The 24,848-nt window shown below is 38.6% G+C and overlaps 1 protein-coding gene across 3 annotated transcripts in view; it reads left to right on the top strand.

Annotated features, from left to right (window-relative positions):
- Positions 1–952: 952 nt before the first annotated feature.
- LOC136758526 (retinoic acid receptor RXR-alpha-A) overlaps positions 953–24,848 on the top strand; it is a 121,711-nt gene continuing 97,815 nt past the window's right edge. For 2 of the 3 annotated variants that reach the window (XM_066712986.1, XM_066712984.1), the window contains exon 1: positions 953–1,230. In XM_066712986.1, coding sequence (XP_066569083.1) covers positions 1,203–1,230 — 28 coding nt within the window. In that variant the 5' untranslated portion in view covers positions 953–1,202. The remainder of the gene's footprint in view (positions 1,231–24,848) is intronic. The other variant, XM_066712985.1, reaches the window with a different exon arrangement.

The raw sequence follows: 24,848 nt of genomic DNA, 5'->3' as shown, positions 1-24,848 counted from the left end.
TGATGCAGTCTCTTAAAAAGCTTCTCTCCATCCATACAGCCCTCTCCAATAATAATAATAATAATAATAATAATAATAATAATAATAATAATATAATAAAGCAGTAAATAGTATTGCATACACCCTTAACAGGGAATTAGACTGTGAAGTAAAAAGATAAATTGACTTTTGATTTTGTGTTGAATTGATGTTGGAAATGTTTGTTTGTAATATGACCTTAACAAATATACTACATGAGACATAATTGGCAAATGCTTATTTGGGGTAGGTAATTGGAAAGGTTTCATACATTGTCTAATTTCCTTGCAAACCTATGCCAACTGATCTGAAAGTGTTTTCTCAGTCATCTCTTTAGGTTTTGTGGGCTAGAAAAACTGTTAAATGGATATATATATATATATATATATATATATATATATATATATATATAACAACAACAAAAATAGAACATATATTTAAAATGACGGCAGCAAGCACGGTAAGTTCATTATCGTCATCATCAATAACAATAACAACAACATAATAATAATAGTATTAGTAATACATAATAATAAAAGCAGCCTTATTAATAATCGTCATCATATTGAAAAACGCATTGGTAACTCTGCTGAAGTGGTGTTGAGCTACATCTATTGGCAAAACTGATCAATACAGTAGACTGCTGTAATATTTCTTTATAATAATAATCACATTGGCATTGCTTCTCTGCAGTAAATAAGCGTAAAGCCACGTTAGGCACTGCGATCATATTTCTGATTCGTAATACTGACGTGCTTATGCGTTTTATTTCGATTGATGAAATGGTCGATTGATCATATCTCATTGTGTAAAGAGTAAGATGTATGCATGCAGTCCAAGACTTTGATAGGTTAATAATAACGCGCATCCCCAGCCCTCCTCTCGTCGCTGCGGGGGTGCTGGTGGCGGTGGGAGTCCCCCCTGGGAGGGCCCCCTTCGCTGTGCAGCTCCAGTAGTTGGAGTCGCACTAGATACAGAGTAAAGAGAGAGAGAGGAGCTGAAACAGACACAAGTAGTTTAGTTACATTTAAGTGCATTTTTCATACAACACCGCCTCGGCTTTTTTAGATCATCCGTTGTACTCTCTGGATCTCCCTAATTCACCTCCACAAACACCACTTGAGTTTCTGCTGTTGAACATCAAAATACGTCCGGATCAGCTGGCATGAGCTAACCCACCAGATATGGAAACCAAACCTTTCTTGTCACTGGGTAAGTTAGTTCATTAATGTAAATGTGCATGTATATATATAGACAGAGAGAGAGAGACCTATATATATATATATAAATGTTGAGCGAGATATAGACAGATTGATATATAATCATGATTTGGAGTTGGGGTTGCAGTGGCTTTTCCGACAGCAAGGGCACGTCTCTGCGACTCGGGTTGTGCGCAAATGATTTAGTGGTGTTTGCAAATAGTGTGGATAAAAATAATCACGCTTTCAGAGATCATTTGAATGTGCTTTGTATCTGTGTACATTGCGCTTTTAAATGCATGTTCGCATCAAATGAAGTGCAAGCAAAACTTCTGTGGCCACAGCTTTGATAAAGGCATCGTCTTGCATTTGGGGCTTTCATTTTTTCTAGCTGTACTACGAGCAACTTAGTTGGTGACAGGACGCGTTCAGATTAGAAAGTGTCATTTCCACATAACGCCGACAAATAGACCATAGGATTTCCCTGTTGTCGCATCGTTTCGCACTATATATTATGGGTTTTTTTTTGTGCAAGTGAAAACGTGAGCACATGTAAACTATTGTGCTAAGATGAGACATTTAAAGCTAATTTGTAGGAATTAAACATCCCATGCTCACAACTGCCTTCAATTTCCTTGCCATCTCTTGTGACCATTTATTGTAATATTGGTTAAACCAAACTGACCGACTTGGGAAAATCTGTGGAGCAGTCCTTTTGGACAGAAACAGTAGTGTTTTGTTTTGGGGGAGATAAATAGATCCCTAATAGCTTCCAACAAAGTAATATTAACATGTGTCTGAAAATTGCTTGCCTTGAACTACCGCGACCTTTAATTAGGTTTTCCGAGGTTATAGTTAAAGGCCATCAGAAAGGTATCATCCCATGATTACTAAAAGCCGCAATGAAATGCATACATGTTTCAACATTAGCAGAGATCATTTTCAGAAGCACACCTGGTCAATTATTACATAAGAATGCAGGCAGCCAGTCGTTGTCCTCTGCTTTCAGAGTGATTGGTTTTGAGTTATAAGTGATTGCCAGAGAGAATTATTTGTCTGAAATATTTGTGGTTTCTGAGAAAATAATTAAATGATGTCAGGAAGAAACTACCCAGAAGTGGAAATGTGCTCAAGGGAAGGTGCTGTGAATTCTTTGTGGCTTTCTAGGTTTAGATGGTGACATTGCTGCTGCTTCTGTAACAGGCTCTGGGACTTTGCATGCTGTTTGCAGTGCAGAATATGCAGAAATATCCAACCACAGGTGTAATGAGTTAAAAACTGTGATTGATCTGCCTAGTTAGTATGACGTAATACATTTGTGTTTGTGTTTTAGTTTTATGTTGTCATCCCATGCCCGAAAATTAACCTTTGCGTGTAAACAAAACGTGATAGTGTTGGTGGTTGTTTTTTTAGTTTTGTTTTTGACACCGGGAAATTAAACAAAGCATTCTGTATCAGCAACTTAAGATGAGTGTAGCAGGGAAAGTTGTAATTTCATCAAGTTTGCCAAAAATAGTAAATTAAAGATGGGTGGGGTTAAATGTATTTTTAGCAAACAAAACATGAACACCAAATATATCTGTAATTAAAAGAACATTATATATTATATAATCCAGTAGCAATTTCCATCCTATTCAAGCCAGCTTTTTTTTTTTTTTCTATTACAGTACTATTTTTTTGTTCAGTGTGTCTTAAATGTGACTGTTCACATCGGCTTTCTGTAATATCTTGCCCAGCTTTCTCCATCTGAGAAACCTAGGTATGCCTTTATCATGTCCCACACTTCATAATCACAGTACCTTACTTTATTTTCAACAAAGTATAAACTACAAATAGAAATAAAATTACTTTTGTCCAAATTTAAATATCCTTCTGGATGTGAAAACTGCCATAACCTCTATTTGCATAGGGAAAAAAAGAGTAGTAGTATACAATATTATAAACCAAAAACAGTCATGGAAGAAAAGCTGAAATCACTTAGTTTCATCTGGGTTTTGCTGCATTTGTAATGTTCGAGATACGCCTGCTATGTTTGTTCCTCAGACTCGTATGTATGAGTAATTGGAGCACTAGTGATGTCTTTAAACCACAACAGCAACAAAAAGAGCACCCTTCGTGTATGCATTGTAAGTTCTGTGCATTGGATTACAACCAGCTTGTTGTTTGTACCCAGACCGCGTATAATGGTCAAGACCTTGCTTACACCCTTTCTCTAGCAATTTCAACAGAGAAAGATATTGAATGGGGAACCCCTCCAGGGATTGAAAACTGAATAGATTTGCTGAAGTTCAAAGAATGTGCCTGGGACAACCCAGGGCCTGGCCAGGACAAACCAGTGTGTGGAGCAGTTGATTCACACACTATATGCCCACCGTGATTGTTGAACTGAAACCAAGCAGTCAGAAGTTTCAGGCAGGTACCTCATTGTGTCTGCACTTTTTCTGTGTAGGAGTTAGGTTACACCCTGTCAAATATATATAGGGAAGCATCTCAAGGTGTGAGGCACATGGAATTCCTGGATCTTTGCTGTTTCTTCAGCTCACAACTTGGTATGCAGTCTGTTTATGCAACAACCACAGGTCTTCTCTTAGGAACATTTAAGACCAGTTTTAACTTACTAAGGTACAATGACAAAGCACTAGTTGCCAACACAGAATTATGCTGCAATTAGAATTTTTGCAATTCGTTTTTGCATCCAGTGGTTATACTTATTTCAGACTCTTCTTTTTCATATCTCAATATTACTTATAAACACACATTTGTTAGTTTATGGAAATATAAACATTAAATATAGATTAAACAATCAGTAAACAATACTATTTTAAACAAATGGATTGCATAATTTTATTTACCAGCAATGTAATTTAATAACTCACAGGTTTCTTCCTGTTTTGGCTCTTCGCTGTGCACTTCGGTACTCCCGACAAGTGGGTATTACAGTACATTTAAAAAATACACCATCATCCAAGACAGATTAATTAAGAAGTGGGCTGTGATTGATACTTGCTTTAGTTAATAAATTAAATGTGATGTGAGCAGGATTTGTGTTTGTTACTTTTTTGGGGTTTCAAACCTGTGATGTCAATATGTCATCACTGTGAAACCATTCAGAGGTACATAGGTAAATAAAACACAACCTCTTCTTCTTTTTTTCTTTTTTTTCTGAAAAATAATATGTAAGGGCAAACCATTGGTTTAAACTATATTTAATTAATTTAATTGCCTTGGAACCCAGAAGGCTTAGTGTGCCTGTAGGTGTCTACACAAGAGGCGGGCCAGCAGCTTAATGCAACTATATATACTTGACTTAAAACGCATTTCCCTTGAGGAATAAGCAGTGCTGAGTAAAACTGACTACGTGTTCAAGAGTTCATAGCTGTCTGTCTGTGTATTACACTGGCTCTGTAGGGCCGGAGATGTACTCAAAGTTTGCTGTTCACTGTCTGCCTCTGCCAGCACTTCCTACAGAAATCCAGAGAAATGGAGAAAGTTGCAATAAGGAACTTTTAATTCACTACAAAAGGTCTTCCTGTCAGGCTTTACTAGAAACAAACGATAGCTCTAAACATGAAAAGATAAGTGTATTAGAAAAAACAAACGGCAACAATAACAACAACAACCCCAGCTAGCTTCTCTTTCAGCCCACACAGACTCCCTTGAAGTAGGAAAGCAGCATACTTTTTGAAAAAAGGAGTGGCTGTAAGTTTTTTCTAATTTCTACTTACAGCCTGTACTGCTGAGTGTTTAACTCGGTAGAAAAAAACTTTTCCTCATGGTAATTAATATAGCAGTTACCCGTCCACTATAGTAATGATTTATCTCCCATAACACGACAGTGCTGTCTGGAATGTGATGGCACAAAAGACTGTGCTTTGTTAAACATGCTTACATGATTCCTGTGGAGTGGGCATTGCTAGAAGAACAGTAATGTGTGCATTATTTGAATGCTTCACAAGTCATGGACAAACTAATTGCGTTCATTATACTGTGATATGATATGATGTTGGTGTTCATTTAACTTGGTTGTTGACAATAAAAAGCCATAATGGGCATTAGGATTGGCCATTCATGAAATCACTCCTTCGTGTGTTTGCAGTTACTTTCTCAAGTTTCTGCTACCTGGAAATACTCCTGAAAAAACCCTTCTTGTTTTTCTGATCACTTCTGGAATTTTCTCAAGGTTGCTTTATTGCTGATCACCCCATTTGTGAATGTGGGTGCCAGTTGGAGGTCACCCCTTAAAGTTCATGGAGGTTTAATGACTCTGAGAAAAGGAGACTTGCATTGTGAGACCTTTTTTTGTTTTTCTGTGGCGTGTCGTTAAAAGTGAACAAGTTTGGTTTACAGCGCTGTTGTTCTGTGTTTCTGAAGTGATGGTGAGCCCCCCTTGTGAAAGACTGCAGCTGTCATTTTTATTGGCAAGGGTTTATAGAGATGGTTAATGGCTTAAAGTGATAGGACTGCTGCCTTCTTCTGTGGATGTACATGTCGTTTAGCCGAAGCTGTAAGCTCAGTTTCAGGGTTTTTGGATAATATAAATGTAACACTTATTGTTAAAATACATGGCAGGATAAAGACATGGTAAGAAAAATAAATAGTGAATTACTGTAGTCAACATATGTATACCACCTTTTAAAAAAATGTAACTGTGTACTCTAAGCTGATCTAAGGGTGGTTTGAAACTAAGCACTTTCTCACTTAAGGAATTTGGTCATTAAAATCAGCACACAAAAAAAGCTAAATATTTTCGTTTTATCTCAAATTTGAGTGAAATAATTCAAGGACCCTCTTTGCTGCTGTTTAAAATAAAAGCAAAATGCATTGTGAATGACTCAGTTTTTATAACATTCATTTGGATGACCGATTACTTATATATTTTAGCCATTTATTAAAACATGTTAATGATTTGCAGATTAATGTTAAACATGAAAGTACAGATTTATTTATATAGCGGGCAGCACTACACATTGTACCCTGCACTTTAACCTTTGCCCATTGAATACTTCAGCTTTAAAGCAATTCTCTATCAGATGTGAAGGTCGTTTGCTGCTGTAACTTTAAAGCGAAGGTCATAAATGATAAAATGCGAATAATACTGCATATTCATCAATCTTTTATCTTTTCGAAAGAAGTGACCAATTCTATACTTCTGTTGTTGGCTCTTTCTTAATAATAATAATAATAAAAAAACATTGTATTTCCTCATAAAACCTATATTATAAACTCTCTGAGTATACATCTTATTTACACTGAAACCCCGTTAGAAGCGGACGCAATTATAAATACAGCAGTCCGGAGATCTGAAACTGCTCCTATTTTAACTCGAAAATCAATTTGATTTTTATAAATACATTTCATGTTTTTAAGATGGTTCTTAGGGTAAACTGACTCAGCTTTCATGTTTCATACACCGTATAAGGCCAGAAATATTCTAGCCTTTTTTTTTTTTTAGGTTAGGTTTTAAAAACAGCTTGGCTATGCCCATGAGAAGTTTGCACAATTTTATCTCCACAGCTTTTCATGCCAGATTCAGTACCTGTATCTCAAAGTCCCGTTTTTTTTTTTTTTTTGTAATGTTCTGTAACAGTTTGTGAATGATGTGCAACCATGCCACACACTCGCATAGACTTGGAGATTGCAGGGCACTACTGTACCATGTGTAGATAAAACATAGCACCCTTTCACTCCAGAGGGTTCTTCACAGTGCCATTCATTTGAGATGCGATGTGCGGAAATTCTGCCTGATGGTGTTACTATGTCTGTCACCTCGGTAGGTTTAAGCCTGTGAGTCAGAGTGCTGCGCTGTGAAACAACTTCCAAGAAGCAACCCGGTTATTCTTCAAAGAAAGAGGGCTGAGGTGCATTGTATATAAGCACTGTCGCAATCAACTCAATAGGGTGTTACCAAAAGAGTTAACATCGGTGTACTTTTACAGACTGATGCCTACTTGCACACACCTTCCAGCCAGTGCAGACCTCACTGATGTCTCACTCTGTCCTTCCATTCAGTCAGGAAGACATTAGGTTTTAAATTAGACCTCTAAGGTGTACAGTGGAAATGTTATTGATTTTCCCCTGGTGGTGCCAGCTGCCCCTGTGACTTATAGGGGGCGCTATGTTCCAGTAACACTGCAGTATAATAACTGGCCTGTACTGTTCCTCTCATCCGCCTGCTGCTGCTCATACAACTTATTGAAGCAAGTTTAATTCATGTGGAGATTATAGTAATACTCTTCACCTTCATTAGGATTTCCAGGCGGGTTGTAATGACCAAATGCTGTAGTCGCAAGTCACACTAATGTCACGTCAATAGTCTAGAATTCCCATTTCGAGAGAGTGTGTTTGTGGAGCGGCTGCAGTCCCAGGTGCATTCGGAAAGGTACTGTCTTTTCCTCTGGTGGTCCCTTCAAATAGCTCTTACTTTAGCTGTCCTTGTAGGGGTAAAGCTGCAGGTGGTATGTGTGTTCATTACTGCAGCTTCTATATGCATCTTTGCTAATTATACTGTCATTTATCTGTTCACACCCCGTGTCTTTCATGCAATCCATCTTATATTAATATCGGTGCTTAATACTCCCCGAGCAGCAAACAATAGCCATCTGTTGGGGTGTCTGAATTACTGTGTGTACGTTTCAACCGCAGGGATGTCTGTGCAGGTGTTTTAATGCTATGACAGTGAGAAAAGCAGCTGTTAGTATGTTACCCAAATGAACATTGACAACACTAATCCTGTTCTTGCTGTCTATAGATATAAATGTATCAAAAGTATTCGGCATTCACATAAAAAATATAAGACCTATAAAGGGGGAAATATTACTATATGTATTACTTTGTCATGTATACTCTTATACATTACTATATAGTGTATAAAGAATACAGAAAATATGAAACCACAGTTTATAGAGTAGATAGATAAATGACTTAATTCTGTGTAATGTCTATGTTATGATGGTGGAGGATAGCAGAGAAAAGTGTCCCTGGAACACATTAATGACTGGGTGGTCCTCAGTTCCTCCTGACACACAGATCGTTGGCCCGCAGTAGTGCTCGATCACTGAACGGTGCCTTCTCAGCGAAGAACAGCAGCGAGCCACACCACAGAGGAAGAGAAGCCGTCTGCTAGGGCTGCTCTGCTCTTTCCTGTCGCTGTGTGCTTGTAAATAATCGGCAGAGAAAACAAATCATTAAATGGCTTTCGAGATCAGAGCCTTGACTGAAGATGTTTTGATCATTCTGAAACCTAAGTGCTATTGACTGTCACCCCCCTAGCCTCTCTTGAGCCCATTTCTGATCTATTGGCTTCCCCTCAATGCAGCCTGTGTTCTACAAGGGAAGGGTCAATCCCGCAGATAATTAACTGCGTGCCGTGAACGAGGAGCCCGCTGGCCTTCCAGAGCAAGACAGGTAACTGGCTGGCTGGGAGTCACACTAAGCAGCCAGTCTTACAAGCATCTCCTTCAGGCCATGTTTTCTAGGTAGCCATGTTGAGGAAAATCATTATGTGAATGGTGTATTTTCTTACTATCCACTCAGTATGAAAGGGACTATCATTTTCACAGCTGCAAATGGAAGAAAAACAAGAAACAGGGTTGAGTGGCCTCAAGTTTGTAATTGTGTTCTGTACTCTTCCCTTGCTAAATTTAGATTCTGAATGTTTTTGGCATTTCACACTTTTTCAGTTTGGCTCCCTTATTGAGGCAAGATTACTGAACAATTTGAGATTTTTTATTGCAAAGAGAATGATGTTTTTTGCCCTGAGCGCTTATTTAATTTTAAATAGTACAGGGTTATACAGCTGTGGTCTTGATGTTGTTACAGCTTTACTGACCGACAGTTTTCTTTTTAATGGGTGCTTAAGCTGTAATAAGTATTAAGTGTATCTGTACAGCTAAAGATTGCAGTGTCCACTATACCATTGCAGATGCTGTTGTAGTAGAGTGAGGTAGGAGTCTGCCCAGGTCTAGTATCTCTTGAATTCAGAACTGTACTGTGTACTTACAAATTGAAAAAGTAATGAGCTGTAACACAGGATAAAGGTATGTAAAATGTTAAAATTGTAACCGGTATAAATTAATTCAAATAATTGTTATATTTGTCATAGAGGACATCTTAATCAGCTGTGAGAAGTCAGGTGTTTTTCTTTCTATGTGAAGCGGATAGGTGGGAATTCATTGGTCATTGACCGTTCTGTTGTCGTGGGGTTTTGGGGATATAAATCTTAGGAGCTTGTTTTCTTATATTAAAAAGGAGGGTCTGGTAAACAAATCAGTTTGTGGCCGAACAGAGGCCAGAGAACCTCAGTTTCGCACTGCTGATGGCTAGTGGTTTTGCCTCGGGTAGACAGAAAGTCGGGGTGACGAGTTGTACTTCCGTCCAGCAGTTCGGTGTCTCAAAACTGTTTAGCGATGTGTTGTTCGCCTGGGGGATGCAGAATCAGGAAGCGGGTGCAAGCAATTCAGCACCACATTTCTCTTTCATATTAACAACTTATTTTTTCCTTCTTTTATTTTCCTTCTCTTCCTCTCCCTATCCCAACGAAACCCTGAGGTGTTAATGGCACGCTCCTGAAAGAGGTTGAGAAATCCACATACCATTAGACAGAGCACACGCACTTTATTGGCTGCTTTCAGAATCGGGGTGTGGGAGAGATCACACATCTGGAGGACTTCAGGGAATATTTTAGGAACATCTGGAGAAACATACTGGAATTTAAGGGTCTCGCTTTGATATTTTTTTTTTCTTCTCCTATGGTTGAGTTCCAGCATCTTCAAAGTTCTCAATGGTGTTCAAACATTAGAGACTCTCATTGCCTTGCATTACAGGTTGAGTCATTCCAGGCTTTATGATCAGCCAAATTAGAGCCACATGAGATGCTTTCCAGAAAGGTTTGGCTAATTAAGTTCAAGATAAGTAAGACCAGTCAGCAATGGAGTGCACTTATACTTAGGAATTTGTTTCCAACTGAAATATAAAACTCCTAATAAAAATTCTATTAAAGCCATAAGAAAACTTAAATTAGTTAAATTAAATAATAGTTGTCATCAATTATTGACATATTAGACTAACCAAAGAAAGACATTATTGATCTGAAGTTCAATGGCAAAGAAGAGCAAATGTGAAGAGAAACCTAACTGAAAATCAACTGATTAAAAACATAATAAACTGAGCCTAAATCTTGCAAGTGTGAAGTGATACTGATAAGAGTTTCAATATATATTGAGAAACTGCAACGGTTATGCTAGGAGGGACTGTATAATTTGCTCATCTCAACTGTTTATGTGGTTGTAATGTTCGGTGAATTTTTTTTTTTTTTTTTAATCCAGATTTTGCTGTAGTATCAAGCTATTTGCTGTAGTTTGCTGGTTGAAGCACATTTTAAATGTTGGATTAGAAGTTGGTTAATGTTCACAGTGAAATGAGAGTCATGCTTACAAGCATGCATTTCACTTTCGGAATACATTCAATGATTAATGTAAGGTGGCTGACTGAGCCCTCATTCGGTACATGGCTTCAAAACAAACACACAGGACCGGTCTATTCAATTGCTCGGAGTAAAACCCTCTCGCTGATACTGATTCTCATTTAAAAAAAATCCGTATCTGTATTCCTATAAAGCAGCCTGTGTCTGAGGACAGCTGTCATTTTCAGTGGCAGTTAATTAGTCTGACACCTAAATAATATGCAGATCCTTTATTCTGAACTGTGACTTCCTGCGGTACAGCCTGAATCCTAGCCCTGCCCAACACCAAAATGTCAAGCGAAGCCAATACAGATCTGCACCCAGTTGAGTTCAGTCAGCAGAATACCAACCCTGACCATGGTCAAATGCTACATTTACTGGTGCCTTGTTTTAAGAATTACTCAACTTTATAAATCAGAACAAGGTCAGGTCTCTCAGCGACAGGAAGGTTTGTGTAAAAGTGTGTAATGGGATGGGCAGGTGGAAGGGGTTGGTAGGCAGCACAAAATAATATGACATTTTGTGATGAATCAATGGGACTGGGACTTGAAGATGTTGGGGAACACTGAGCGTTTGCATTTGGGCACTGGGTTGGGCATTAGAGGGAGTCTTTGTTCTCATCTGACAGCAATAAGCTCCTCACTTCTGCTCTGCATCGTCTCTTACTGCTCTTTTCTTCTCTCTGATTTCTTAATACATTCCCACACTGTGGCAATGATGACATTGAGAGAATTGGTACAGCGCTTCATCTCGGCATAACGCCAACACTGGCAGAGAAGGGGGGATGCTGTGGAAATCCTCATATCTGTATTTACATATGTCAGACAGATCTGTGAATTTGCTCTGTGATCATTAACAGTGTGCTGCATGTGTAATTATGAATGCTGGATACAGAGCTTCAGAAAGAAAACCCTGTTTATTGTTGTTGTCAAAATAAAGCAGTGAACACACGGGGGATCTCTGACTCCTATGATCTTGTTAAAATAATTGGTTCTCTTGGAGCGAATGGAGAGGAACGCATGAAGCGATAGCCGAACTGAACGCAATGTAATACTTCATTCATGATTGCAGCCGGAGAAGCAGACAAATGTATCTCATGCAGGACTTAAATAAGTTGAAATTCAGTCAACCGCTGTCTTCAAAAGCCTCTCTCTCTTTCAGTAACATCCAGGATCGCTTGTTTATTAACACTGCGTGGAGCATGTGTGTTGAGAATAGGGAAACCAAGAGTTATTAAAGACCATCACCCTGTGTAGAAATGCGTCGTATCCAATTGATGAAATTAAAGTATAGGTCAGCATCACATGCCCACTGCGTAATTCAGCATTTAGTTACCTGTGTGGGCGGTCATAAAACCAGAGGCCAAAAATCAGTGGTCAAGAAGTACTGTCTTTAAATCGAGGAGGCTCATATTGTCAGTGCCTTTATTCTATCTAATTTTGTGGGTAGATCTTCATGCTTTTTCCTGCAGTTTACGTTTGCATAAAAAATTCATTAAATTGTATTTAACTTGATACTGACTACCGTTTCTTCTGGATAGCTTTAAAAAAAAAAAGCAAAACAAAAAAGCTGTTTTATAATGTTCATAAGATCTACTTTTCTTTCAAGGGAAACAAAACCTTCCCCAGTATTCACTTTATACATTGTCAAAACAATCTTTTACAGGCAACCAGTCAGCTAATGTTTTAATCTTCACGGAGATGCTATATTATAATTCTTTCTCTGCATATGTCCAACACGATTCTGCCTGGATGCTCAGTATAGTGTCGGAAAGTTTTTTTTTTTTTTGCATCTGTGCATTAGTGCTGTGTAGTGAGCACATCATCATTTTCAGCTGCTGCATTATTTATTTGCTGTGGTACCTCCATCTGCCTGCCTTCTGATTTACATGTGCAGAAATGACTTAATTACCTTCACCAGCTTTGTTACAAACATCTCCAAAATGCTGGTTAATAGCAGAAACCTTGGCTAGAACAGCAGCTCTCTGTCACAGTCCTAACACAAAGAGAGTGTCTTGCCATTCATTTTAAAATCTCTATTTTCAATTGCAGTACTAGTAGTGAATCAAAAGGACTGTAAGTCATGGCAACAGGCTGGCACCCCACCTTGACAGCCAGAGTGTCTGAGCCTCCTGGCAACCCACCTGCGTACAATTCACATATCTGAATATGCAAAGCAAGTTATTTGATCAGGAGGTAGCCTGTTCTATGGTGTGGTTGGGCATCTGTTGCAATTGGTATGTTTTTTTCTTTGCAAGCCTACAAACTGGGAAATTGTTGCTTTGGTACTCCCCAAGTTAAGGAATGAAAGAAAGAGAAAGCAATAATGAACAAAATAATGAAAATGGATCCATCTGGCTAAGCAACAAGCCACTGAATTGTGTGTCTTTCATGTCTAAATGTGTGTGTGTGTATACATGTGTGTATGTATGTATATATATATATATATATATATATATATATATATATATACACTCACCTAAAGGATTATTAGGAACACCATACTAATACTGTGTTTGACCCCCTTTCGCCTTCAGAACTGCCTTAATTCTACGTGGCATTGATTCAACAAGGTGCTGAAAGCATTCTTTAGAAATGTTGGCCCATATTGATAGGATAGCATCTTGCAGTTGATGGAGATTTGTGGGATGCACATCCAGGGCACGAAGCTCCCGTTCCACCACATCCCAAAGATGCTCTATTGGGTTGAGATCTGGTGACTGTGGGGGCCAGTTTAGTACAGTGAACTCATTGTTATGTTCAAGAAACCAATTTGAAATGATTCGACCTTTGTGACATGGTGCATTATCCTGCTGGAAGTAGCCATCAGAGGATAGGTACATGGTGGTCATAAAGGGATGGACATGGTCAGAAACAATGCTCAGGTAGGCCGTGGCATTTAAACGATGCCCAATTGGCACTAAGGGGCCTAAAGTATGCCAAGAAAACATCCCCCACACCATTACACCACCACCACCAGCCTGCACAGTGGTAACAAGGCATGATGGATCCATGTTCTCATTCTGTTTACGCCAAATTCTGACTCTACCATCTGAATGTCTCAACAGAAATCGAGACTCATCAGACCAGGCAACATTTTTCCAGTCTTCAACTGTCCAATTTTGGTGAGCTTGTGCAAATTGTAGCCTCTTTTTCCTATTTGTAGTGGAGATGAGTGGTACCCGGTGGGGTCTTCTGCTGTTGTAGCCCATCCGCCTCAAGGTTGTACGTGTTGTGGCTTCACAAATGCTTTGCTGCATACCTCGGTTGTAACGAGTGGTTATTTCAGTCAAAGTTGCTCTTCTATCTGCTTGAATCAGTCGGCCCATTCTCCTCTGACCTCTAGCATCAACAAGGCATTTTCGCCCACAGGACTGCTGCATACTGGATGTTTTTCCCTTTTCACACCATTCTTTGTAAACCCTAGAAATGGTTGTGCGTGAAAATCCCAGTAACTTAGCAGATTGTGAAATACTCAGACCGGCCCGTCTGGCACCAACAACCATGCCATGCTCAAAATTGCTTAAATCACCTTTCTTTCCCATTCAGACATTCAGTTTGGAGTTCAGGAGATTGTCTTGACCAGGACCACACCCCTAAATGCATTGAAGCAACTGCCATGTGATTGGTTGGTTAGATAATTGCATTAATGAGAAATTGAACAGGTGTTCCTAATAATCCTTTAGGTGAGTGTATATATATATATATAGTTCAAAACTTATAATTTTTATAATCAACAGCAATTTTCCTAACAGCTCATAATAGATGATTAATAGTTCACTTTTACAAAAGGACACAATTCTCTGAGTGCTAACGTCATGCAGGTCAGGCAATGACATTTTGTCTTTTCACCCCAAAGGGAAAAAGTGTTTTGATCCCAATCAGAGTCCCATGTCATCTTATCTAATGTGTTTATCTAGAAGGCAACTCATTACACATTCAGTCAACACATACAGTCAACAACTGCTTGACTGACATTTACTTAACATGAGTCTCTCGATATGGCTTTTTGTGAAATTCAGATTTGCTTACCCACGTCTTTTCAAGCTGAAACTTGAGTCAGAAAAAAAAAAGACGACCACGGAAATGACTGTCCCAAATGCGCCGCTCCTTCCTCTAAGCATTTTCATGCTAATATGTTTTAAACTGCCTAGTTAAAAAACATTGGCATAAGCTTTCTGCAGAACAAGTTTTTGTGGTTTCAGATCGCTGATGACTAAATTACCACGGGACTATGGCTTCTGGTTGGTTGGGCAATTGAATGAAATGACTTTTTGATTTTCACTGCAACGTCTGCCATTTTTTTACAAGATGTCAGTCTGCATTAAGTAAACATTAAGGACTGGATTCAATCCTCCAGTTTTTAAACCACTTGAATGGTAATGTGCACTATTTATTTTAGCATCAAAGTCAACACTTTTTTATGACCACTTTTTAAAACTCTACTAACTTAGGGTTGGAATACATCAAAACATTGACCTGCCTCCTGGTGCAAATGGCAATTTCTGTATTTGAATGTAGTATTTTATAGCATTTGATTGTTATTTAGAAACATTTCCTAACATTACTTTGGAATATATATATTTTTTCCCCAATATAGCATTTAGGTGTAGTAGAAGATGTGCATTGTTATTAAATAGCAATCCAAAAACAGACAAAAGTATTTGGACTACTAATTCAAAAACTGTTGCAACCAAATGACTTAAGTAATGTGTTTCAGTATTGCACAATAAAGATCATGCTGAATTATTTTCTAGAGAATCTTTTGTTTATCTTCTTGGAGAGGAAGTCTCAGTCATTTCAATCTTCTACTATGATTTCTTTTCAGTTTACGGTTAATGTGGTCTCCTTCTCGTGTAATTGCATACATACACATTTGTTCTTTTTGGACTTGTAATAGTATTTATTTAAAATTACTTTGCTTCATAATCTGCATTTTCTTTGGAAGAAAACCTACACATATTTGAAAGAATTCCATAGCCAAAACAAATTGGGTAAAAAACCTGAGTAAAAGTCGACCTAATAAACTTAATCTGAAAAACATATTCAATTTAATATGATATATTTGTATACAAAATATCAGTTCTTCTACCCCAAACACATACTTCCACTGTTTATCCTTAGACTTACTTAGGATAAAACCATGGGACTGAACAATTGCATATACCAGTGTTCTTATTAAGTTCTGTGGAAGTTTTATGTTTCAGTTTTTGTTCCAGGTTAGCCACTGGTATGTAGCTCGGTGGTATAAATAACTTAAAGAATATATAACTTAGACTATGTACAGTACTCAGTGTTTGAAAATGGATATTTGAATATATGTGGACAAATGCAAACTCTTTTAATGTGGTTTTCATTTAGGTTTTTCTGGTCACTGAGGGAGAGGGAATTTTTATTTGTGGAATATTCTAGAAGAGCTGGATTTCTGGCAGGAGTTGCCGTTCATAGTGATCCTGTGTTTCGCTCAGTCTGCTGCTGACAGAGTTTGGCTGTGCTGCTTTTTTCTGTCTTTCCGCTTTCCACTTCAATCCCGTCTCTCATTTCATCATAAAACTCACCTGCGTTCATCCACAAAGCCACTCTCCTTTGCTGTGATTTTATATTGCTGTGATTTTACACCTCACTGCCCTCCCTGTTCCTGAACAGATGAACATGAAAAATTGAGCGGTACAGCAGAATAGGAGGCAATTTTGAAGATCAAGGATCAACCCTTGACATTACTCAGTCAGCCCTGGGGCAATGTCTAACTGTTTCTCAGAACGATGCGAGTGGATTGGCTGTGCACACCTGACAAATTGGTTCCTTCATGCCTTTTCCTTTTTATTTTTAATTTACTTTATTGTGTATAGCAAACTTTGCCGGTCTGATGGCCTACTTCTGGAATAAAATAAAGTAAAGTTTGCTGTGCTTTTAAATGTTAAATTTGGCTTTACGTATCCATTTCATTCCACTTATCACCATGCACTAATTCATACATGTAAAAATTAGCAGCATTTTCATCTTTAAAAATAATAATAATCAAAGGTAAAATGAAGGCTACATCAGTGGATTATCCTTTTGTGGTTTGCATTTGTATTTAGTGGAAATTTGATTAGAAAATTTTAAAAATACATTAAAAACCTACAGTGTATGTACAGTGCATCCAGAAAGTATTCACAGCGCTTCACTTTTTCCACATTACAGCCTTATTCCAAATTGGATTAAATTAATTATTTTCCTCAAAATTCTAACAACAATACCCCATAATGACAACGTGAAAGAAGTTTGTTTGAAATCTTTGCAAATGTATTAAAAATAAAAAACAAAAAAAGCACATGTACACAAGTATTCACAGCCTTTGCCATGACACTCAAAATGAGCTCAGGTGCATCCTGTTTCCACTGATCATCCTTGAGATGTTTCTACAACTTGATTGGAGTCCACCTGTGGTAAATTCAGTTTGGACATGATTTGGAAAGGCACACACCTGTCTATATAAGGTCCCACAGTTAACAGTGCATCTCAGAGCACAAACCAAGCCATGAAGTCCAAGGAATTGTCTGTAGACCTCCGAGACAGGATTGTATCGAGACACAGATCTGGGGAAGGGTACAGAAACATTTAAGGTCCCAATGAGCACAGTGACCTCCATCATCCATAAATGGAAGAAGTTTGGAACCACCAGGACTCTTCCTAGAGCTGGCCGCCTGGCCAAACTGAGCGATCGGGGGAGAAGAGCCATAGTCAGGGAGGTGAGCAAGAACCCGATGGTCACTCTGACAGAGCTCCAGTGTGTCTCTGTGGAGAGAGGAGAACCTTCCAGAAGAAAAACCATCTCTGCAGCACTCCACCAATCAGGCCTGTATGGTAGAGTGGCCAGACGGAAGCCACTCGTCAGTAAAAGGCACATGACAGCCCCGCCTGGAGTTTACCTGAAGGACTCTCAGACCATGAGAAACAAAGATTGAAATCTTTGGCCTGAATGGCAAGCGTCATATCTGGAGGAAACCAGGCACCGTTTATCACCTGGCCAATACCATCCCTACAGTGAAGCATGGTGGTGGCAACATCATGCTGTGTGGATGTTTTTCAGTGGCAGGAGCTGGGAGACTAGTCAGGATCGAGGGAAAGATGAATGCAGCAATGTACAGAGTACATCCTTGATGAAAACCTGCTCCAGAGCGCTCTGGACCTCAGACTGGGGCGAAGGTTCATCTTCCAACAGGACAACGACCCTAAGCACACAGCCAAGATAACAAAGGAGTGGCTACAGGACAACTCTGTGAATGTCCTTGAGTGGCCCAGCCAGAGCCCAGACTTGAACCTGATTGAACATCTCTGGAGAGATCTGAAAATGACTGTGCACCGACGCTCCCCATCCAACCTGATGGAGCTTGAGATGTCCTGCAAAGAAGAATGAGAGAAACTGCCCAAAAATAGGTGTGCCAAGCTTGTAGCATCATACTCAAAAAGACTTGAGGCTGTAATTGGTGCCAAAGGTGCTTCAACAAAGTATTGAGCAAAGGCTGTGAATACTTATGTGCATGTGCTTTTTTTGTTTTTTATTTTTAATAAATTTGCAAACATTTCAAACAAACTTCTTTCACGTTGTCATTATGGGGTATTGTTTGTAGAAGTTTGAGGAAAATAATGAATTTAATCCATTTTGGAATAAGGCTGTAACATAACAAAATGTGGAAAAAGTGAAGCGCTGTGAATACTTTCCGGATGCACTGTAAATGTGTGTGTATGTGATATTTTGTTATTTTGTGTATTTACTTGTTTGGTGTTTTTAATAGATCACTAATGTCATTCAAATCTAATGCTAGCCTTTGTTTTAAATATGCAGTAATATTGGCTTTCAACATGCGCTAAACATCAGATCACAGAATAAACTGCTCCTGCCACCCAAAGACACTGTTCCCCCAGTGAATTTGTTTGTTTACTTCGTTCCCTCACCCATCAACTTGATTATTTTATATCCCCTGTCCTTCCCGTGTCCCTCCTCTGTGAATGAACTGGAAGGAACTTATGTCTCCCTGGCAACAACCCAGACACTTCAGCCCACCCTTATAAACTATTTAAAAAACCGAGTCTACCTGCAGCACCAGCTGAAAGTCTGCACTGGACCCTGTCCCCAGAAAAAAATAACTCAATATTTGTTTTGTAAATGACAGCATGCTGTAAAAAATTAATCCCGCCTGCAGTCTTGCTCGATCATGTGACTTGACCTAGTTTTCCGTTTTCCCCCCCTCCTCTGTTTGTGAACATTTCAGTTGTTGCGTGTGTATTTTGTCGACTGAGTGGTTTGATTTAATGCATTGGCAGTTTTTTGGGGTGTTTTTTTCTTTTATGCTTGAATTCACATACTGCATTATATTCTTCCAAAACATGCATATTTAATTCATTATTTGTTTAATTGTGTCCCTAATAGCACATTTTGTGGAAACACTGAGATGAACATTATTTGTGAGGGAGTTTGGTAGAAGGTTGCAAGTTTGTGTGTCTGCTGTATTTTTAAAACTTGGAAAAGTTGGCCTATCTATTTTTGGAGCTGGTTCTATTTCAGCTGGCGAGGAGACAAACCTGTCTGATCACTGAAGCCCACAAACAAACACAGAGAGCAAGTTCAGTGAGATAACTTGTTTATTTGTGCTCTACCTGGCACTCCCGTTACTGTTTAGTTAAGATGCCAAAACAACCCAAAGTTGACAATTTTAATATTCATGTGTTTGAGTGACTTAAAAGGTACAAATGGTAACAGTGTAATTTCTACCTCTAAATGCAATTCAAGTTTCTGAGGTTCTTTAGTTGAATACTCCTGCTGATTTAAAATTAGATTGGTTTTTCATAAGCCCTTCATTTACATGGCATACGTGAAGGAGAGAGTCCTCCTTCTGAAACTACGCTCATGCTCAAATATAATTTTCCATGGGAATCATGGAAATCGGAAAATCACACCCTATCAACTTGAGTATAATTTTGTTGAACGTGGGACAGTTTAATTAGAAAACATGTGCTGAATCATTTTGCTCAGGCATTTGTTGCCGTATCTTTGTGTTTTTTCAGGGTGGTTTCATAGCCCTAGTCACTCAATTGTGTTTTACACCGAGGAATGTGAGTCTTTCACATGATCTTCTCATGGCGGAAATCACTGTCGAACAATGAGAGCTGAAGATCAGGATGCAGTGCAGTCTTGCGTTTTTCTCAAATATCATTGGCATGAAAATAATGTAACTGCCAAATGGTTTGAAATAAGTCGATTGGCAAATGGTTCTTGTTTTGGTTGTAAGACGGTGACTTATGAAATTAAGGATGTATGTTCCATATGTGGTGATATTCTACGGTGCTAGCAACTATCTTTTGTCTTGTTTTAGTCCTCTGTCTGAGTGCCAAAAGACCACAAATGTAAGGAGCATGACTGTGTCCATTCATATAGAAAATTACCTAGCACTTTCAAAGGGCTCTAGAGATTTAGTTACGAACCAGGGTGTTATTAGTCATTTCTTGATTGAGCTTGAATGGAGGTGTATTGTCTGTTTGATTTGTTTTTGTTGTTGGTTTTAATGATCTCTGTTAACTCTGAATTAGGGCACTAGAGGAGAAATACCTGCATGGTAAAAGGACGTGTATCTAAGGAGATGCACAGGATCAGTTGTCACCTGTTGCGATGCAGCAATGGCTCCATTGAATAGCATGTTTGTTTGTGACCAGTGTGCAGTGTAGTGTCTACTGTGTTTAGTCTACCTGCATTGCTGCAGACTGCAGAGTCCTTTGCATCCATTTTAATCTTAGCAGCTGGGGAAGTGCATAAACCCAAGGTTTTCACACAAACCTAGTTCCCTGCTGAACAGAGGTTAACCTGAGCAAGGAGGCCTGCCCGTGCTGGCACCGACAGCGTCTGTGTTACACAGGGTGCCCAGTGGGACATGTGGCACGCAGCCATTCCTGAAGAGTCCCATCAGGGTCGAAAGCAGGTAAAGCCCTACTCAGATTCACTCTCATAAGCGGGCCATCTGCAGAAACCTTGTGCAGGTCTTCAGTGCTCACACCCAGGGGTTTATTTGTTGAAGTGTGTGGTTTATTCAGGCTTTTCCAGCAGAATTATTTAAAGAAGATATGATTGACTAATTTCTAAGCAGAATGTTCCTTGTTTTTCTATCATATGAAACTTTGACTTTCCTTTTCTACAAATTTACCACTGAAGTGCTTCATATTTTTTCAGTATAACTATAAAATAAAATAAATATAATCCTAACTGAAAAACACGAAGTAATAATGCACTAAACCTAACCTAACTCCGAAATATTTTTTTGGAGTTTTTGGAGAAGATGGTAAGCTAAGAAATTCCACCTTTCTTAGCTGTGTTCCCAGTGATAGACCATTGGCTGGAAAGCACTGTTTGTTTAATAAAAGCAGAGCAATGAAGACCTTTAGCTAAATGCTTCAAATAATGAATGAATAATCTAACAGGGAGACTATTTTAGAAGCATACTCATCCAAGGGCAAGGCACTAGGACACTGTAATCCTTTACTTCATCCTTTGATTACTCTCTTAATTCATGCAGATAGAGCATTTAATGGCTGGAGGATAAATTAAGGGGATTAAAGGGAATATTTGCATGATCTAATTTAGCGCCTTACTACATCTCCTCTCATGCTTGCTCACTTGTTGTTTTTCTCCTGGATTTCTGTTGTTACAGTCTTGATGGTGGGACATTAATCCTGCATGAAGCAAAATGGAAAGCAAAAAGAAAAGTCATGTTTGCAGCATATAGAGGCTGTGCTGAATTACATGGATTATTTAGTTTGAATATGAAAATAATGAAGAAGAATTTATGAAGTAATTTTTCCAGCAATAGCTTTATCTTGTTCCATTAAAAAAAAAATGGATGTCATTCAATATTGCTTCTTAAGGTCTGACTTAACTGAAGTATGGTTTGGACATCCTGAACTTTCAAAAAATAAACAGATGTTTTTAAAATGCTGTGGTCAATAAGAGCTAATATCACTGCAGTGGATGACAAAGGGAACTGTTTCGCTCCCCATTCTGCTTGGGATCAGGAGAGCGATTCACTGCGGGTCTCTGAAAGAGTGTTATGGAACTGTTTTGCAGTTAAATAGCACATTTACAGTAATGCTTAATAAAAACACATTGAAAGCATAATTCCCTTATGGCATGTGTCAAATGAATAAATAGGAAATCTTACCCATATGATTTTTAAATTGAAAACACCCCATTTTTATTCCTAAAATGGTTGTCCCGTTTTAGTTTTTTCCACCAGGCTTTTGCTGCCTGCTATGAAAATCCGTATTCAAATGACATTCAGACATAGCCTAAGCAATTTATGCATCATGTGCACATTCCCCATTGAAGCTATGTAAGAGTACACACTTTCCCTCCAGCTATTCCATATTAATAGTGTATTTAACGCCAGCCTTTTTTTTTTTTCTGGACACAAATCACAGTCCAAACTGGCATGATGTGCGCAACAAATAATTTGCCGCTCTGTTCCCGTGGAAGATAAGGCCGAGCATCTTTCACCGTTTATCTCACAGAGCATTCTGGCCTTTAAAAAAAAAACTGTAGGAGAAATGGCTGGATCACATGAATCCCTTCAGAGCTTAGGTTATGCAATGCAGCTTAAATGAGCCGTGCAAATTTCTCAGCATGGAATGTGTTAAGCGAGAAAAACTGGAATAAAAAATTATAATACTAATAACTGCATGTATAAGGTACGGTTCCTGTTGCTGCTCGAAACTGGGTCAGTGACTAGAACAGACATTGTTTGGCTATCAAAGGATTGAGCTTGGGATGGCAAGACAAGACAGCATGGGATCTTTTATTATAATGCAGACAGAGAGCGCAGGAACTGGAGCTTGACCAAGTTACTGTAGGTTGTCTGGAGTGAGTGGTGTGTCTGTGTGTGTTTACCTAGGCATATGTTTTAAAGACCCATTTACAGCACTGAAGTGCAAACCAGATTTGATACAGTTACTAAAGTAAATAAACTTTTGATACTCGTATCTGAGTTGAAATGCCATTAACATAATCATCATGATGTCAAAACCAATAGTGTGTTCTGGAATTGTACCCTTATACAGTCTAAAGTGCATCAGTAATGATTAATAAAGGATCATTCTGGGGATATCCCCCAAAATATTTAATGCTGGATTTCCAGTGGCTTTAATGAAGATATGCTTGCAAATCAAAATGGAGGGTTTGTAAATGTATCCAGTTGGGTGTTGGGTTTGAAGTTTTGATTTAATTGACTCGTAATCCCTTCTTATGTAAAACCTCTGGCTCAGTTGATACTTTGACTCTATAATGGTAGCAGACTAGCTGCATTACCCTTCAAATTGTATCATGGGATGTATTATTTTAGTATTTTTGGGATTATTTTAGTGTTCATGTTGCCTCCGCCATACAATACGATTAATCTTTCTTGGAAAATGAGGCTGTTTCTCACGTGAGATCAAGAGCCCTAGGCAGGTATGACTGAAGGGGAAAAGCTCTCAGCAACTCACTTCAGAGAAATCCAGATGCATCTTCTGGGTCACTCCACCAGGTCAGAACTGAAGTAGCTCAGGGTACATTAATGTGGGCAGGAGGAGGGGGTCTCTCTGTCCTTTATCTTTTTATGAGTCATATGATTATGAAGTCAGCAGCTGTTTAAATTATTCCATAATGGATTTTACCTGTTTGCAGGCCATCAATGCGGGAAAGGGGGACTATAAATTCATAACCACATTTGCACACGTCCCACTGTGCCAATCACTGGTTTTAGGCCTAGGTTTACATAACTGACTCTGTTCAATGTCACTCGTACATACAAGCACATAAAGGGCAGTTCTCTCTTCATTGATGCTCTTCTTGGTAACCTAAGCAGAAGTGTCGCGAATGTGAGTCTTTCAGGTGTCCTACGTGTAAGTAGCTGTAAACATACGAGCCAGCCACTGTGTCATTTCATTCGGTAGTTAAAAGATGCTGGTAGCTGTATTATGTAAACAGAGTGCTATTTTACATGGAGACGGTGTGTGTATATGGTAATATGTAAAAGTATTTGCCATATTTATCTAGTATATTGTGGTGGCTGCTTTACTCTCAAGTGGCACAGTGTCCATCTGGCCATACTAACATAAATAAATATATATAGAGAAGAACGTGCTGTACTGATTAAATATAAGCGATTCTTATCACTGCTTCGGTGTTGCTGGCTGCTGACATTTTTGGTTTGGGGAAACGGGAAGGAGGTGACGTTAGTGCTACCTGACAAGACAAGAAGGCGAGGGCATAGCACTGGGAAACGAACACAGGCAGGTTCGTAGTCACCTTCTCCACAGCAGGGCCCGCAGTCCTGCGATCGTGTCACTTAGGGATACGTTCACTGGCAGCCAGCAAGCCGAGAGAGCGAGAGAGCTGACTGGGGAAAAGCAGCACTCCCAGTAATCAGTGTACAGTGATTGGATATAGGCTATGGGATGTTGATATATTTTTTTTTTTAATATAAGCATTTCAAAAAACTTTTTCCTGTTACTCATAATGCAAAATTATTTTTATTATAATCTTTTTTCAATTATTTATTTTTAAGATTGTACTCTTGAACTGACACATAATTTTAAAATCTGTACCTAAATTAGTTTCTTACACAATGCTTTGCAATGATTTTGCTAAACTAATAATATTAGTTATTTAGCGTTGCCGGAAAATTGTGGTCATGTAACTGATTAAAGTTTTAAAAGGCATTTAACATGGATGCTGGTTCTTAAATGCTTCCGTGTCTGCATTCCTGTCAAAATAACAGTTTTTGAATGTCTTTCCCAAGCTTAATTACACAAATTTAATTATGTTGTTTGCCAAAGGAACTTTTAAATGCATTGCAGTAGAAGAACTGTTGTTTACAGAGCCTCAGGGAAGATTTGTCACACACACACATGCACACACACACACTCTCTTTCAAATAGTCCACATAACCTAATTATCACTCCTTCTTTCCTGTGTTTCTGTCATTCTGTCTTCTGCGGCCAACATCCCTTTATCCCATTCTGTTGCTCCATTTATCTTCTCTTTTACCTTTTTTCCTAAATTTATATTTTTTAATTATTATTTTTTAAATACAACGCTAAGCCATTTCACTCTATGCTGTAATATACCAATGAGGATATATGTCTCAATGTTTCTTCTCAACTAGT

Source organism: Amia ocellicauda, chromosome 9 (assembly GCF_036373705.1).
Source record: "Amia ocellicauda isolate fAmiCal2 chromosome 9, fAmiCal2.hap1, whole genome shotgun sequence".
Classification (NCBI taxonomy): Eukaryota; Metazoa; Chordata; class Actinopteri; order Amiiformes; family Amiidae; genus Amia; species Amia ocellicauda.
The sequence above is the reverse complement of the archived record's forward strand: the minus strand, read 5'-3'. Positions and strand labels throughout refer to the sequence as shown.